Source organism: Mustela nigripes, chromosome 2 (assembly GCF_022355385.1).
Source record: "Mustela nigripes isolate SB6536 chromosome 2, MUSNIG.SB6536, whole genome shotgun sequence".
Classification (NCBI taxonomy): domain Eukaryota; kingdom Metazoa; phylum Chordata; class Mammalia; order Carnivora; family Mustelidae; genus Mustela; species Mustela nigripes.
In genome coordinates this window covers 60075174-60093845 of record NC_081558.1, presented here as the reverse complement: position 1 = coordinate 60093845, position 18672 = coordinate 60075174, and the positions used below count along the sequence as shown (strand labels likewise).

Sequence of the window (18672 nt, the reverse complement as noted above, 5' to 3'; positions counted from 1 at the left end):
TTTTTTTTTTTTAAGATTTTATTTATTTATTTGAGAGAGAGAGCCAGTGAGAGAGAGCATGAGCGAGGAGAAGGTCAGAGGGAGAAGCAGACTCCCCATGCAGCTGGGAGCCCGATGCGGGACTCGATCCCCGGACTCTGGAATCATGACCTGAGCCGAAGGCAGTCGTCCAACCAACTGAGCCACCCAGGTGTCCCAAAATGTGTATTTTTAAAAAGGAAAAAGAAAACTTAGACTAAAGAAAAGTAAAAGATTCTATCCATAACAACCCAAAATTCGAATATATCTGATATCCAGTGTGAAGGGAGCAGGGTCATAAGAGGGGCCTAAAATGCTCCTCTTGTAAAGGCAGACTTTATTTATATAACATTTTTAAGGCAAGAAAGGAAAAAATAAAGAAAAAGTAAAGGAGCACCAATTAAAAGTTTTAAACTAAGATATAAGAAAGAAGTAGTCCAAATATATCCATAATCACAATAATCATAATTGGACTAAACCTACCAGTTAGAAGACAGATATTGTCAGATTGGATTTTTAAAAATCAAGCATATGTTGTTTGTAAGAGAAACCCTTATGTGTTAAGGGTAAGGACATGGAAAGTCTGAAAATTAAAAAAAAAAAAAAATCAGGAACACCTGGGTGGCTCGGTCAGTTAAGTGTCTGCCTTCGGCTCAGGTCATGATCTCAGGGTCCTGGGACTGAGCCCCACATAGGGCTCCCTGCTCAGCGGGGACCCTGCTTCTCTCTCTCCCACTTCCCTGCTTGTGTTCTCTTGCTGTCTGTCAAATAAATAAATAAAATCTTTTTTCTTTTAAGATTTTTATTTATTTATTTTTTAATTAATTTGACAGACAGATCACAAGTAGGCAGAGAGGCAGGCAGAGAGAGAGGAAGGAAAGCAGGCTCCCTGCGGAGCAGAGAGCCGGATGTGGGGCCTGATCCCCAGGATCCTAGTATCATGACCTGAGCTGAAGGCAGAGGCTTTAACCCACTGAGCCACCCAGGCACCCCATATATATAAAATCTTTTTCAAAACTTCATATACATATATATGAAGTTTTGACCAAATAGTCTTTAAAATAAGGATCATGCAAGATACAGAGGAGTACAACGTAATGATAGAGAGTTCCTTCTGAAGATTATAAATTTGAAACTTTTTTGTATCTAATAAAACAGCCTCAAAACAAGGAAGCAAAAACTGATGGAATTTACATAAGAAATTGACAGAGTCTGTTTCTTATTTAGACTGACTCCTGTGCTTAGAAACTGGTCCTGGGTTCAGTAAACTGCTTGTTAGCCTCTTTCTTTAGCCACAGACACTTTTGTACTGGACAGTAGAAAAACTCCCACTGTTATTAACAGTGCCATCATCCCACTTGGCTGTTGGGAGGTTGTGAGGTTGATGAGGCTGTGAGAACTCTGACGGTTTTTCCACAGTGCTGAGTGTAGGGCCTCAGTGACCTGGAATCTAGCCCAGTCTCTGCAGGGTCTGAACTTGGACAAGTCTTTGACCTTGGGCCACAGTTCTGGTGGGTGTTCCATGAGGATGACAGTGGTGTATGTTTGTTATTCCTGCCTGGGGCCCTACCCTGAGAACTAAGCCATCTTTCTACCATACAGGTGGGGAATAGCAGCATAGCCTGGTCTCTGGGCTACATGCTCAGCCTGACCAACCAGATCCCAGCCGAAAGCCCCCTGATCCGCCTGCCCATGGACCCGCCTGCCTTTATGGGCATCCTTGCCTTCTTCACAGCAGTGGCCTTACTGTGTCTGGCATTTCTGGTGTACCTGTATGCTTTGTCCAGGAAGCAGAGGCACTCCCAGCATGCCTTCGACCACACAGTGGATTCTGAGTGAGCTTTGTGAAGCAGCTTCCAGAGCCTGAGGGCTGCCCAGAACCAGCCTGGGCAGCACCAGACAATGCAAGCGAAATGTCCACCTTCAGGAAATGCACCTAAAGTCAAATACCTAGGTCCTGTGCCTCTCCAAGTCTGATTTATGCCAAAGCACTTCTTGGGGAGTCCCCCAACTGTTCTGGGTACGTTCCTTCACCAAAGACCTACCACCCACTTGCTGACCTGTTGGGGAACTGAGAAGAGACCTGCCTTCAAGGTCAGACTTTTTATTCCAAGTGCCCTAGAGGAACAGTGAGTTGAGACTATGACAGTTTGATGTTGAAGCATTGACCTCAGGGCTCAGTTTGCATTTTTCCTTCCTCAGAAATGTCATATGCCTCCTGGCAAGTTTGGAAGCTGGCAGGCCACCATTAAACATTTAACACAGTTAGATATGTTGCATTATGGCTTCCTCCCATTGATTCTTAACTCAAGACTTGGCAATCCCATAAGCATTGAGCTCCCTCAGACTAGTAAAATAGAGTGTTGGGGGGAGAAGTTTTCTTTAACCCCATGACAGTGGCCATGGCCAGGCTCTATCTTACAGGCAGAACCTGAAGGACAGAGACACACAGAAAATCTCCCTGGAAACTGCAGTCCATTTCCAGAGTGGAATTCACACTCAGGGCCCTGGTCAGAAGATTGCAGCCTGTGTGTATGTCTTAATTCCCACCTGCCGTTCACATGGCTGGGTCCTCTTATAAAACTCCTAGTGAGGCTACCATGTATTAGATCTTTTTGCCTTTGCTAAGCTTTTGCTTAGGGCTGTTTCTCCACTGACAGCGTGGTGTGTATGTTTTGCCCACTGTTCCCACAAGTGTACTTGATGCCGTCCTGAGATAGCCTTGCTTACCACATTCTACATATGATGAGAAAGAACTCCAGCAAGTCCAATGGCGACAAACTAAAAATCAACATTATTTGAGATTGTTGGTTAGCTGAATATGGAATAAAGGACTCTTGTTTTGTTTTGACTTGAAATGTGTGTGTTTGTTACCTTGCAAACAGTACTTTTTCTCCTAAGGACCCAAGGTGGTATTTGTGAGAGTAAGTTCTTAAAATGAGGAAAAATTTCTTAGGAAATCTATCCTGGTGAACTAAGAAAATTATGCATTAATCACCTTTATTCCAATCCACCTTTATTCACTTTGATAAAACTGTGGCTCCTTGAGATAATTGATTCAAACATTTCTGTATTTTATCTGACATCCAAAACTTCTGTGAGGCTACAACCTGCCACTCAGATCTTGATTCCCAGCCAGAATGGCTGCTTCCTTCCCAAAATGCACTTTTGCTCACACAGTTCTCCCTACCCTGCCTGTGGGACATCCTCCCAAACATTCAAGTAATACATATTTCTCAAGGCCGAATTTAGCTCTGCTTCTTCCACAAAGACTTCCTTACACACACACACACACACACACAACACACACACAATGATCTACTGGACCACATTTTAAAAACTAGTGAGGAAAAGGGGTGCCTGGGTGTCTCAGTCATTAAGCACCTGCCTTTAGCTCAGGTCATGATTCCAGGGTCCTGGGATTGAGCCCTGCATCAGGCTCCCTGCTCCATAGAAAGGCTGCTTCTCCCTCTCCCACTCCCCCTGCTTGTGTTCCCTCTCTCTCTCACTCTCTCTGTGTCAAATAAATAAATAAAATCTTAAAAAAAAAACTCATTAGGAATAAAATACATACATAGATACTGGTTAGGTAAACTTATTTATCTTGTGTGTACATATGGCTTATTTCTAAAATAGATAGTAGGCTACTTAAGGACAAATCCCTTTTGAATTCCATTCATCTTCATTCATTCAACAAAATTCTAAGAAATACCTACTATGGGCCTAACACCTTGCCACATGTGATCTTGGATTTGGGTAAGTGGCTGTGATATATTCAACATATTTGTTGATTAATGTTATCTCCATAAAGGACAGAAGGGTGGACAATAAAGTTTGGAGAAATCAGATAAAAATAGCATCCAAATAACTAAGAGTTTGCATGAAAAAAAATGTCTGTGCAGGAAAGACGGCCAAGATTCCATGAGGGCAAGTCATAGTCAATGTTGCTAGCTGATTCGGGAACTTGGAATGAGCGGATGAAATATTTTGGGTTTTCTAATATATATCAAAGAATTCTTACAAATAGATCATTGTGAAATCTGCAGGCAAAGTAACGTATCTAGTAAGACTATGGTAAGCAGAAGTCTAACATGGTCCCCATCACCTTGCCCCCTAGTGTTACTGGAGAGATTATTATAGGGCAAAAGGGATTTGCTGGTGTAATCACCAATCAGCTGACCTTAAAATGGAGAGATTATCGAAGTAGGCTTTTTCTCCTCATATGAACTCTTTAAAGGCAGAGGATTTGCTCCAGAAGTCAGATTCAAAGCATGAGAAGGATTCTTTTTCAAAGATTTTATTTATTTGAGAGAGAATGAGAAAGAGCATGAGAGGGGAGAATGTCAGAGGGAGAAGCAGACTCCCTGTGGAGTTGGAAGCCCAATGTGGGACTCAATCCCAGGACTCCAGGATCATGAGCTGATCTGAAGGCAGTTGCTTAACCAACTGAGCCACCCAAGCGCCCGCATGAGAAGTACTTGACGTTCTGTTCCTAACTTGAAGAAGTAGTCCAAATATATCAATAGGAGGAGGCCAGGCATAAGAGAACCCAAGAATGGCCTTGAGGAACTAAGAGAAACCCTTGGCTGACAGCCTGCAAGAAAACAGGGACCTCAGTCCTACAACTGTAAGCAACCGTGTTCTGCCAGCAACTTGCATAAACTTGAAAGCACTGTTACCCTGAACTTCCAATTAAGAGCTCTACCAGGGGGATGCCTGGGTGGCTCAGCTGGTTAGGCAGCTGCCTTCAGCTCGGGTCATGATCCCAGGGTCCTGGGATTGAGTCCCACATTGGGCTCCTTGCTTGGCGGAGAGCCTGCTTCTCCCTCTGCCTCTGCCTGCCACTCTGTCTGCCTGTGCTCGCTCTGGCTCCTCTCTCTCTCTCTCTGACAAATAAATAAATAAATCCTTAAAAAAAAAATTGATTTCAGCCTTTTGAGACCCTAAGCACAAAACCCAGTTGAGCCCACCCAGACTTCTGACCTCTAGAACTGGAACGTAATACGTGGGTGTTACTTGAGGCCACTAAGATTATGGCAATTTGTTAAATAGCCAATAGAAAATTAACACTATGGAACCCAGGCTCCAAGCCTTCAACCAAAACAAGCGCTTCCATTTGAAATATGAGGAAAGATAAAAGTGGTGAGGTATCACAAATTGTGTCTTTTCCTTACAATGACCACAAAGGAAAGGTATGGGCTCAGAGATAAAATAACTTGCCAACATCACCTAGCTAAGAAGCGTTTTTGGAGGTGGAGACTGTGAGTTGAGATTCTGGTCTGGTTGAATCTAAAGCCCATTATGTCTGGGACATTTCCTGTCGCAGGAAAAGGCAGTATCACGTGGCAGATGGGAGTTTGGCTTTAGAATGATATTCACATGCAGAGACTTGATTTATGACACAGGTGTCATGTCAGAGCAGCAAAAAAGATTTGGGACAACTGGATTTTCATACGGAAAAAAAGGAAATTCAATCCCCTTCCTCACACCCTTTTCAAAAATTACTTGAGGTCAAACACCTAAGTGTGAAAGATAAATGCACAAAGGTTTTAGAACAGAAAAGAGGAGAAAAATTTTAAGATCTTGAATAAAGGAAGGGTTCCTTAAGCATTACACAAAATGCATGAACCATAAAAGAATATGTGATACATTCGATTACACTAAAATTAAGAACTTCTGATCCTCAAAAAACACCATTATAAAAGTGAAAAGACAAACCACAGAGTAGAAGGAGGTATTTGCAACATACATAACTGATAAGGGACTGGTTTCCAAATTATATGGAGATTTCCTACAAATCAGTGAGAAAAAGGCAAGTGATCTAATTTTCCTAAATGGGAAAGAGCAGTGAAAACCATTTTACAAAAAGGAGAAATCTAACTGTCCAATAAATATAGAAAGGTGCTCAGCCTTATTCATAGGTCAAGGCAATGCATATTAAAACCATGATAAATTGGGGCGCCTGGGTGGCTCAGTGGGTTAAGCCGCTGCCTTTGGCTCAGGTCATGATCTCAGGGTCCTGGGATGGAGCCCTGCATTGGACTCTCTGCTCAGCGGGGAGCCTGCTTCCTCCTCTCTCTCTGCCTGCCTCTCTGCCTACTTGTGATCTCTCTCTGTCAAATAAATAAATAAAATCCTTAAAAAATAAATAAATAAATAAAATGAAAAATAAATAAAAAATAAAATTTAAAAAGACATGATGAAATAACATAATATACCCATTGTTTGACAAAACTAAATGACACTACATGTGGGTATGGAACAACTGGAACTCTGGTGCAATGCTGGGATGGGGATATAATTTAATGTAACCATTCTGGAAAACTGGTATTACTAAAAAAGTTGAAGATATGCATACCAAATGACTCAAAAATTCCAGTCTGAGGTATATACCATAGACCTACATTTTCTAGTGTACAACAGGCTACATGCCTAAGGATGTTTTTACCAGATACCAATCACATAAAATGGTAGGGTATATAGCGATATATCTGTACTAGAAAATACTATACAGCGTGAAAACAAAAGAACTGCAAATCTATGCTCAAACAGATAGATCTTGCCAAGGTGACATTGAGGGTAAAAGGCAAGTCACAAAAAATACATAAACGTATAATTCCATTTATACCAAGTTTAGAAATAGGCAAAACTAAACAAGGCAAGCAAGGAAATTATTACTCTTAAATTTAAGGGTAGATGGAGATAGTGTTTGGAAACAGATACTTGAGTGTCTTCATGTGCTAGGGCTACCATGACAAAGTACCATAGACCAGGTGGCTCAAACAATCCATATTTATTTTCTGACAGTTCTAGAAGCAAGGAAGCCTGAGACCAAGGTGCCAGCCAATTCAATGCTTGGTGAGAGCCTTCTTTCTGGCTTGTAGATGGCCCACCTTCTTCCTGAGACTCCCCTTGGCCTTTCTTCTGTGCTTGTGTGGGGAGAAAGACAGTGAGATCTCTGGTATCTGCTCTTTTGAGGGCACCAATCCCAGCATGAGGGTCTGACCCTCAGGGCTTCATCTCACCCTAATTACTGCCTAAGGACCCATTTCCAAATACCATCATAGTGAGGGTTAGGATTCGATATATGAATATTGGGGGATACAAACATTTGGTCCATAACAACAGGATTTCTGGGATGACAAGAATGTTCTATCACTAACCAGCAGTTATAGGCATTCCCTTTTTCCAAACATGTATACGCTTTGTGTATGTTTTATATGACATATAAAAAATAAAATTATAGGGGCACCTGGGTGGCTCAGTCAGTTTAAGCATCTATCTTCAGCTCGGGTCTATCCCAGAGTCCCAGGATAGAGCTCCAAGTCAGGCTCCTTGCTAATTAGGGAGTCTGCTTCTCCCTCTCCTTCTGCTCCTGCTCATGCTCTCTCACTCTTTTAAATAAATAAATAAATAAACAAATAAAATATTTTTAAAATTTTAAAAATAATTTCTGTGCATTGATTTTATATCCTGACACTTTACTAAATTCCTGTACAAGTTCTAGCAGATTTGGAGTGGAGTCTTCTGGGTTTTCCACATTAGGTGTCATATAATCTAGTGATAGTTTGACTTCTTTGCCAATTTGGATGCCTTTAATTTCTTTTTGTTGTCTGATTGCTGAGGCTAGGAATTCTAATACTATTGTTGAATAGCAGTGGTGATAATGGACATCCCCGTCATGTTCCTGACCTTGGCAGAAAAGCTCTCAGTTTTTCTCCATTGAGAATGATATTTGCAGTGGGTTTTTCATAGATAGCTTTGAAAGTATTGAGGTATGTGCCCTCTATCCGTATCATATGATCTCCCTGTTATGAAGAATTTGAGAGGCAACATGGGAGGTTTGGGGGGTAGGGAAGAAAAAAATGAAACAAGATGGGATTGGGAGTGAGACAAACCATAAGAGACTCTTAATCTCACAAAACAAACTGAGGGTTGCTGGGGGGAGGGGGGTAGGGAGAAGGTGGTTGGGTTATGGACATTGGGGAGGGTATGTGATATGGTGAGTGCTGTGAAGTGTGTAAGCCTGATGATTCACAGACCTGGGGCTATTATTAGCCCCAGTACCCCTGGGGCTGATAATACATTATATGTTAATAAAAAATTTAAATTTTAAAAAAAAAGACACGAAAAAATGTTTTTAATAAAATAAAAAATAAAATTATAGATCTAGGTTAACTCAAAGACTTTCTACCTTTATGATCTTCATAAAGCCTTTCAATTTCTTTGAGCCCTGATTTCCTCATATAGAAAATAAGGATAATACCTACCTCATGGGATGGATATAAGAAAAGAGAAAATTTAACACATCGCCAGTGCCTGGCACAGAGTATAGCCAATGAATACAAGTTTAAAAAGTATTTCTTTCACCCATTTACGTATTTGTTCATTCACTCACCATACATTTTCCAGAGTCTACCAGCGGCTGAATGCTGGGCTGTGACTGAGGTTGTAGGAGAAACCAAACTTCTTTCCTCAGGAAACACAGGAGATATGAGGCCCTCTGCTGGCACCAAGGAGAAAATCCTTCCCAAACTTTTTTTTTTCCCTCCCCAAGTAAAGAAACTGGTAAAAAAAAAAAAAAATCTGTAGTTCCAAAATATTTTTAGTATTGGGGTGCCTGAGAGGCTCAGTCATTAAGCGCCTGCCTTCAGCTCAGTTGTGATCCTGGGGTCCTGATATTGAGCCCCACATGGGGTTCCTTGTTCAGCAGGAAGCCTGCTTCTCCCTCTCCCACTCCCCCTCTTGTGTTCCCTTTCTTGCTGTCTCTCTCTTCTCTCTCTCTCTCTCTCAAATAAATAAATAAAATCTTTTTTTTTAATTAATTTATTTATTTGACAGACAGAGATCACAAATAGGCAGAGTGGCAGGCAGAGAGAGAGAGGAGGAAGCAGGCTCCCCACTGGGCAGAGAGCCCGACGCGGGACTCGATCCCAGGACCCATGACCTGAGCTGAAGGAAGAGTCTTAACCCACTGAGCCACCCAGGTGCCCCATAAATAAAATCTTTTTAAAAAAAATTTAGTATTCTAAAGTAATGTGACAACTGGAGGTCTGAACATTTGATGATATCAAGGAATTGCTTTTAAATTTTGTTCAGGTAAGATGATGGAATTGTGGGTTGTTTTTTGTTTATTTTTCAAGACTCCTTACCATTTAGATACTTGCTAAACTATTTCCAGATGAAATGATATGTCTGGTGTATCAGTCAGGGTTTATCCAGAGAAAGAGAGCCAGTAGGAGATCGTGGGGATGAAGGCAAGTCTGAAATCCACAGGGCAGGCTGTCAGGAAGGGCAGGCTGTCAGGAAGGGCAGGCTGGAATTCCAGGGCTTGAGCTAACACTTCCATACACAAGTGGGGAAGTCAGCCATTTCATTACCTGGTGGCAGAGAATTCTAAGCAAAGGACAAAGTATGTGCAAAGACTAAATGTGTAATTTCTTCTTGCTCAGGGAAGCCCTGGTTCTGTTCTTAAATAAGGGCTTCCAACTGATTTAATCTGGTTCACCAAGATTATCTAGAATAATCTCCTTTACTCAAAAACATCTGATTATGGGCTTTAATCACATCTACAAACCTTCACAGCAAGACCTAGATTAGTGAATAACTAGGGTCTGTACCCTAGCCAAGTTCACACATCAAATTGACCATCACATCTGTGAGTAGATGGAATAGAGCTGGCACACGGTTTGATAGTCCTTAAGACTGGGGTGATAGGTACAAGGGAGGTTCATTATATGATTCTGTTTGCTTTCGACTTCTGCCTGTCTGTACTTCATAATTGTCTATAGTTAAAAGGTTTTAAATATATTTTAAAAAACCCTCAGAAACTCACTGCCTTGTATTTCACATGTTTCTTTCTGGATCTTTTTCTCTTATACATACTTACATAGCTAAGATCATACTGGAGTTTCTATACCTTACCTCTTTAATTGTGTTATATCATTAGCACCTTCACACTTCATTAAAATTCTTCCCAAATATCAAGCAAAATTATTAGGAACTCAGACTCTGACACCACACAAACCTGGTTCAAATCCCAGTTCTGCTGTTCATTGTTGAGTGATCTTGACCTAAACTTCCTAGGCTCCCTATGACTCAGGTTTTTTTAATAGAATCATTCAACTCATTCACTGATATTAATTGAATTTATCCTCTGAGTCAGCTCAATTTCTAGGTGCTGTGGCTATACCAATGAACAAAGCAGACAAAATCCTTGTTTTGATGCAGCTGACATTCTAGTGGGGGAAACAGATAGTAAGAAGGGTTGGTAACTAATCCAGAGAAAAATAAAGCAGGGTGAGGGGAATAGAGAGTTCCAGAAGCAGGAAATGGGGATTGCTCCTTCATATAAATAGCCCAGAAACGTCTTTTCTGATGAGATGACACTTGAAGAAAGTGAAGGAATCAGTTGTTTGATTATCTGGTGGAAGGGCATTCTAAGAAAAGAATACAGTGTATGCAAAGGGCCTGGGGTAGGAACATTTCAAGATACAGAGAGGAGGCCAGTGTGGTTGGAGTGGAAGGAACTAGAAGATGTAGGAAATGAAATCAGAGAGTTAACAGGAAGTAGACAGAATAAGAGGGAGCCACTGGAGGGTCTGGACAAAGGAAGGATATCTGGCTTCTGTTTTAAATGGTCTACTCTCTAGTTGCAGTGAGAAAAATAACATGAAGTGTACAAAAATAACATTAAGTGTAGAAGAGTAGGAGAAAAAGCAGGTTAGGGTTACCTCATCAAAATGTCTGTTGACAATAGCATACGGTCTCCTATCACAGTCATTTCCCACCACCCAGGACCTCAATGAGACGATGCAGTAGGTCAAAGAAATCAAATGCCTAAATGAGCACAGAGGCAAGAATAAACCAAATCCTACTCTTCTAAGAAAGAGGCTGTCCCAGGCTACGGAGCCCAGTCCTATCAGGTGAATTCATCTCAGTGCCGCAGAGGGCAGTCTCCTTAGAGAAGAGTTATTCCACAACTAGATCTCTTGGAGAGTAGAGGCCGTCTTATTGACCACAGGGCTTTACTTAGAGCAGGGCTTGGCACATGTAAGCAACAAATCAGAGCTGTAATTATTACACATGCATATGAATTACTAAATAAATGAATCAATGAATAATAGTCTCACAACAAATCTTTTAGGGTAATTAATCACATATACAAACCTATAATTTACAAAGTATTTTTCACATCTTCTATCCCAGTTCACCCTTCCAACAATGTTTAGGGAAATACAGAGAGCTCTCAAACCTCAAGTTCAAAGAGGAAAGGCCATTAAAAGTTTAAGTAACTCAACCAAGATCACACAACCAGAGAGGGACAGAGAGGGACAACCCAGAGCTGACTCAACAGCCTGTGTTTCTTCCAGCAAAATCACACTGTTTCTCTCAGCCAGAACCCAGATGCCCCGCTCACCATGCACAAGTCTCTTTCCACTCTATCTCTTCTCTTCTCTCTAAAAGTCCCCCTTTTCGGGCACCTGGGTGGCTCAGTGGGTTGAACCACTGCCTTCGGCTCAGGTCATGGTCTCAGAGTCCTGGGATCGAGCCCCGCATCGGGCTCTCTGCTCAGCGGGGAGCCTGCCTCCTCCTCTCTCTCTGCCTGCTTCTCTGCCTGCTTGTCATCTCTCTCTGTCAAATAAATAAATAAAATCTTAAAAAAAAAAAAAGTCCCCCTTTTCCTCCCTCTCCCTTGTCTCAGTCCCCATAAAAGGATTCCTTGACTGTACTAATAATCAGTATTGCTGCTTTAAAAAAAAAAAAAAAAAAAGTGTGCTTGGGTTTTTACCCAGGATTTCTCTGCAAAGTTTTAATCTAATAACAGCAGGTACAGAAAACATACAAAGTCACTTGCATTTAAGAACTCCACACATAATTCTATTTTCTTTCCTAAACCATGGTGATTGAATTTTAAATATATTGAGCACCCCTAATTGCTTTTTATGCAATAGTCCTTCAACCTGACCACATTAAAGTTTCACAAGATTTACCTCGTCTAGTACATGGCAAGCTCCATTTACATGGAAAGCCTTTTAAAAACAATCACAGAAATCAAATAGTGAAATCCAAAAATATGCTCAGCAGACACACGTGCCCTGGAGCAAGTTCCAAGTACCAGTTATAAGCTCAGCTACTCAAAGAGCCTGCCAGCCACTCTGGGTCAAAGTCATCCAAGACTTGTTGCCCATCAGATGTCCTGAGGAATTCATGTCAGAACCAGCTCAGGAAAGCCTTTGCTCCCTTCCACAGTGCCTCATTGGATTCAGATTCTCTCCTGCTGCAGGTTGGACATGAATAGGCGTAGTGGCCAGTATAGTGGCCTGGACAGAGAGAGCTGTACTGATGCTGGGGTGGGAAATGAAGTTCAAGTGTATGGCAGCAAGGATATTATATGGCCACTCCTGCCTAGGAACATCCAACCATTCAGCATCCACTTCTACAGCTCTGCTCTATACCTGTCCAGGTAGGGACAATGTCCCTTGAATGCCTCATATACTGCCACCTCAGGCTTATCATTCTCCAGCAGATGCAGACGGTGTGAGATAAAGTACTGAGCAATGAATCCCAGCAAGCATTTCAACAGCTGCTCCTGCACCCCCGAAATGTCATGGTTCAGAAGGGGAATAAGGACTTTCTGTGGTTCTCTTGGAGGCCTGTGGTTATGAAGACATTATGGGGAATTTGTTGGCCACACAGGATGGGGAAAGTGTGAGGGGATTCTTCAGTTCTCGTGCTTTACTTCATTGTACCTGGGCACAAAGCCTGGATCCCACTTTCCCTCATCTTTGGGAACATCTAATGTAGGTTGGCTTCATTAGGCAAGAAAATGCGGCCAATACCAGCCTGCTCTATGTCCTGAGGCAAGGATTCAGTTCATGAAGATGTCCTCAGCACAAAGCATCATCACTATAAGGTCAAACTTGCTGATAGAATTTTTTTAAAAAAGGCCTTACAGCCCCCCTGCAGGTGCCTATTTTCTGAAAAATATTTTTTTAAAAAGATTTTATTTATTTATTCGACAGACAGAGAGGCAGGCAGAGAAGCAGGGTCCTTGCTAAGCAGTGAGCCCAATTTGGGGCTTGATCCCAGGACCCTGGGATCATGACCTGAGCCAGAGGCAGAGGCTTTAACCCACTGAGCCACCCAGGTGCCCCTGAAAAACTTTGATGGCGATTCTACACTTTGTTGTGAAAAGATTGAGACTCGAAGAGTCTGCCCCACATGACATTTTCTCTGATACTATTCTCCCACTCCTCTTCCTCCTCCCAGGATGTCCCCTCCTCATTCAGGAATGCCTGCAGCAAATCCAGCCGAGTGGTAAAGTGCTCTGAGAGTACCATTAGGATTCCATGACTTTGCCCACACACAGTGTCTGAAAGCTTGGTAACTGGGTCCGTTGTATAGTACCAAATAATAGCTGAAACCATCTCCCACATCTTAGAGCTCAAGAACGAGACCTCGGGAAAGCTGTCACAGATCCTTGACAGCTGGTCATTGGTGAGTAAATGAAATCCCCCTCTGGTAAACCCCAGATTGCTATTCTCTGGAAGAGATTCTCAGTCATGTCAATAGCCTCTACAAAATCAATCAGATCTTACCAAGGTTCTGCCTTACCTTCTGTACTCTGGTGAAAACACATGACGAGGGGGAGACTTCCTTTGGGAGAGATACCAGTGCTCCCATCTATGATTACACTAAAGAATGTATCAGCTTTTACCTGTTCCTGGAGCTTGTTCTGGATTTAGGGCCCTATTAGCTTGACCGGTTCATTTTACAATTGTTCAGCTGTTTCCAGCATACACAGCTAACACTTTAACAGTGGGTTCAGTTCTGTAATATAATGTGATTATGTATATATAATCTTGGTGTTAGTGAGCTTTCCATGCAATGGAATCTTCTGTCCTCCACAGAGAATCTGAATTTAATGATCTTTTTTGAGGCATGATGATTTCATTCTGTCAACTGCTTATACTCAAAGGCAACAGAAGCCTTCATCTTTGCTGTGGCCTTACCATGTTCTTTAGATGTGCTATATTTCCCAAGTATTTTTTTGACACAGGACCAGTCTTTCAAAAGCACAGAACCCAAGACTACCTCTTCAGTTGCTAGGCACAAAAATCAGACCACAAAATACCCGATCCAGGGATTTGGAGTACTGGACAAACTTGTACAGCTGAAGGAGCTGGGTGCTATATCCCATGAGTCCTGACCCATTCCAGAGTCCATCACCTCTTTGGGAAAGGGAAGCTGGAAGTGAGCAACCAATGGGTTGTTAAAAAACCCTTCATTTGCTCTTACTCAGGTCCCTAGTGATTTAATAGGCTAATGTCTTCCTTATTATGGGCAACTTTCTCATCCCAGAATGTCATCACCTGTGGTTCATGACTTTACCTCCTGCTTTACAACATGAAAGATCAAAAACTTCCCCATATCCCTCCTACACTGTTGGTGGGAATGCATACTGACACAGCCACTCTGGAAAACAGCATGGAGTTTCCTCCAAAAGTTGGAAATAGAGCTATCCTATGACCCTGCAATCACACTACTGGGTATTTACCCTAAAGATACAAATGTAGTGATCCGAAGGGGGCATGTGCACCCGAATGTTTATAGCAGCAATGTCCACAATAGCCAAACTATGGAAAGAACCTAGATGTCCATCAATAGATGAATGGATAAAGAAGATGTGGTAAACACACACACACACACACACACACACACACACACAATGGAATACTATACAGCCTCAAAAGAAATGAAATCTTGCTATTTGCAATGATGTGAATGGGACTAGATGGTATTATGCTGAGCAAAATAAGTCAATCAGAGAAAGACAACTGTCATATGATCTCTCTGATATGAGGAATTTGAGAGGCAGGGCAGGGGGTTATGGTGGGTAGGAAAGGAAAAAATGAAACAAGATGGGATCGGGAGGGAGACAAACCATAAGAGACTCTTAATCTCACAAAACAAACTGAGGGTTGCTGGGGGGTGGAGAGTAAGGGATAGGGTGGTTGGGTTATGGACATTGGGGAGGGTATGTGCTATGGTGAGTGCTGTGAAATGTATAAGCCTAATGATTCACAGACCCGTATCCCTGGGGCAAATAATATATTATGTGTTAGTAAAAATAATTAAAAACAAAAAAACTTCCTCATTGATAAACCATTCAGAGTTCTTTCATTCTATATGTATAATCAGCATTTATGTGACATAAAAATTAGTTCTGACTGAGAAAGTAAAATCTAACTGCATGGCTCTTCCTTCAGGCAGAAAAAAAAAAGAGATACAATTAAAAATAGTTATAAAGTTAAAAAGAAACAATATGTCTGCCAAGAAATACTACAGCTATAAAGTATTATAATAGCCTTCTTTTTTGAGCACTACTGCTTTCTTACTCACCTAGAAACTTTATTCTCAAGAATCAAGGACTCTCAGAAACTCTGGTGTTTGAAGTTTTATCAGTAAGAATGAAACTTTCATTTTTTAAGATTTTATTTATTTGAGAAGGTGGGGCAGAGGGAGAGGGAGAAACAGACTGCGCTGAGCAGGGAGCCAGATGCAGGGCTCCACCCCAGGACCCTGAGATCATGATCTTAGCAGAAGGCAGGCTTAACTGACTGAGCTACCAGGCCCCCAAGAATGAAATAATTTCAATTTACCACTCAGATACAAAGATTCAGAAAAGGGGTTTCTACACAAAATTCTCAAAGAAAGAGGACCATGGGTCTTTTTACTATCTAGGAGTGATGCTGACCCCTTTACACAGTCCTGCTTTGCATTGAGCCTATCAAAACTGTGTTTCATTTAAGTTTCATCCAAACTTTACACCTGCCCACAATTCTGTAACTCAGTCTTTTCCTTCCGTTGGTTAAATGCCCTATGGTGTCTCTGGTGTGCAGTCTCCCTCATCAGAGTGAATCAACCTACATGATTTTGCTGGACTACAGATTTTTTCCCCCGATAGTTTTAGGTTGATTCGGCGGAGACACTGTCTTGCTCAGCTCTGCGGCTCCTAAGATGAAAATTTTGAAAGTAGATGTAACATGCACTTGTTTTCACTCCCAAATATATCATGCCAGGTAGGCATACATATGAATACCATGACATTTTGGTCATAACTGGGATGTGTTCACATCTCGGAAAGGTTACAGGAACAAGAAATAGGTCAGAGGTCTAGGTAGCTTTCGGTTCACTTCTTGAACAGGCCTAGATTTCTCTTTCGGGCATTGGACAAACATTTTGTCTGCTAAACTGACGCTTCCATCCTCTGTGACTGAAAGAAACAAACGAGACAAATCTACTCGGCCGAAGCTGTAACAGCTATTCCGGGACCCATCTGGTTACGGGCGAACAGCTTTGGACAAGCTGACACCCGCAGGGATTCTAAGAGTAAGTGGGCGTGTTGCTGCCGTCCTCCCCGTCCCTGAGCTGGGATCCGAGACCAGCTTTACTCCTCTGCTCCGTGCTCCATGGCAGAAACCCAAAGCCGGGCGCCCGCCTTGCCCCGCACATCCATCTCTTGCGACAAGTAAGGGCAAGGGGCGCAGCTTCAGACAGTCATAGCTTCCAAGATAGAACACGCGAACGACCAGCGAAGGATGCCAGCCTAAGACCGCCCGGAGGCTGCCACGTTTAGCAGGCAAAGACCTCGGCACCCCCTTTCTCTACGTAACTAGACGAGCAGGGACCGCGAACGGCGGGGGGCGTGGCTCCGCAGGGAGGCGCCGAATAAACTGGTGAGCGTGTCCATGACGCCATCTTGGATCCTGGCGTGTCCAGGAGTTGCCCTTCCTCCTGGTGATTGGACGAGCCCTTTGGGTGTCCCGGAAGAGGCGTACCCAGCCAGCCTGAGTTGTGCGCTCGGTCCGGTTGGTCTGGTTTGGGAAATCTGTAGTTGTTAATGATTTTCTTTCTCGTTCCTGAACGCCCGCGACCTCCGGAGGTACATAAGGCTTCATTGGACTTACCTACCCATTCTAATGGAGCTTCGAAGAAACCTGAAAACCGTCTTGGAGTTGCTTGGGGAGGAATCATTAGATGCTTCTTAATGGGCGTGGTGGTGTTCTTCAGGGAGCGTGGGGATCAAAGTCTAGGAAGAGGAGACACAACTGCATGAGTAGCCGCGGGACTTACAGCTATAACGGGATTAGGGGTGAGGGACGCAGGATTGCCACCGGGGGAAAACTAGGAAGGTGTTGAGGTGAGATTTGGGGGAGCCTTGAATGCCAGGCTAGGGAGTTTGGACTTTATCCTGTGGAAGAGGGGATAAAAATGAACATTTGGAGGACTTTAAACAGGGTTGACATAATCAGATAGTGAAATTTAGAAAAATAATTCTGTAACTGGAGAATCCCAAGGTGTTTCTTCAAGTGTGTTTCAGTGAACAGATTGGGGAGCTTGTTTTACAAGTGCAGTTTCTTGGCTCTCCCTAGACCTGCAAATCAGATTCTCTGGTTGTAGAGCTAGGAAACATACATTTGGTGAAAAGAAATACAGAAATCTAAGAATGAAGATTTGAATTCTCACAAGCTGAACACACTGGTGTAACCAGCACCTAGATGTGAATATATCACCAACAGCTCAGAAGCCTCTTACTCCCCAGAAACAGCTGCCCTCACCAAGATTAAACATGATCATTACTTAAAAAAAAAAAAAAAGAAAAAAGATTTTGTTTATTTGACAGAGAAAGAGATCACAAGTAGGCAGAGAGGCAGGCAGAGAGAGAGGGCGAAGCAGGCTCCCTGCTGAACAGACAGCATGATTCAGGGCTCAATCCCAGGATCCTGAGATCATGACCTGATCTGAAGGCAGAGGCTTTACCCACTGAGCCACCTAGGAGCCCCTAACATGATCATTACTTCTAACAATCAGATTGCCAGTTTGGGATTTTATATAATTAAGTCATACAGCATATACTCTTTATATCTGGCTTATTTCACTCAGTGTTATGTGTAAATTCATCTAAATTGTTCTTTTTTTTTTTTTCCTTTTTAAAGAAGGGAGTTGAGGGAAATTGGAAGGGGAGGTGAACCATGAGAGACCATGGACTCTGATAAACAATCTGAGGGTTTTGAAGGGGTGGGGGGGTGGGAGGTTGGGGGAACCAGGTGTTGGGTATTAGAGAGGGCACAGATTGCATGGAGCACTGGGTGTGGTGCAAAAACAATACAACTGGTACAGAACTACAATCTCTGTGGACAAAAAAATAAGTCAAACAACAGCAATTGTGATGATAGCACTGAGGAAATAAAGTTGAGCTAGAAAAGGAGGAAAGGGGGGCGCCTGGGTGGCTCAGTGGGTTAAAGCCTCTGCCTTCGGCTTAGGTCTGATCCCAGGGTCCAACTCTCTGCTCAGCGGGGAGCCTGCTTCCCCCTCTCTACCTGCCTCTCTGCCTACTTATGATCTCTCTCTTTCTGTGAAATAAATTAAAAATCTTAAAAAAAAAATTAAGGGAGGAAGGGGACTAATCTATTTTTTAATGTGCTAGGTTAAGTCTCTCAGAAGAGATATCTGGAAAAAAAAATAGAAGAGATGGTTGGCACTGCTATGCAATGAGTATGAACAAAGGGGAGAATATTTCTGGCAGGAGGAGTTACCATGTGAAAAACTCAGATCAGGAGAGAACTTGGCCTGTTTAAGACCAGTGTA

The 18672-nt window shown here is 42.5% G+C and overlaps 1 protein-coding gene across 1 annotated transcript in view; it reads left to right on the top strand.

Moving 5' to 3' along the window:
- The window catches only part of ENTPD3 (ectonucleoside triphosphate diphosphohydrolase 3), a 34615-nt gene extending 31746 nt beyond the window's left edge, over positions 1-2869 (top strand). Inside the window, exon 11 of the mRNA XM_059387937.1 lies at positions 1621-2869. Coding sequence (XP_059243920.1) covers positions 1621-1857 — 237 coding nt within the window. The 3' untranslated portion in view covers positions 1858-2869. The remainder of the gene's footprint in view (positions 1-1620) is intronic.
- The last annotated feature ends 15803 nt before the right edge of the window (positions 2870-18672 follow it).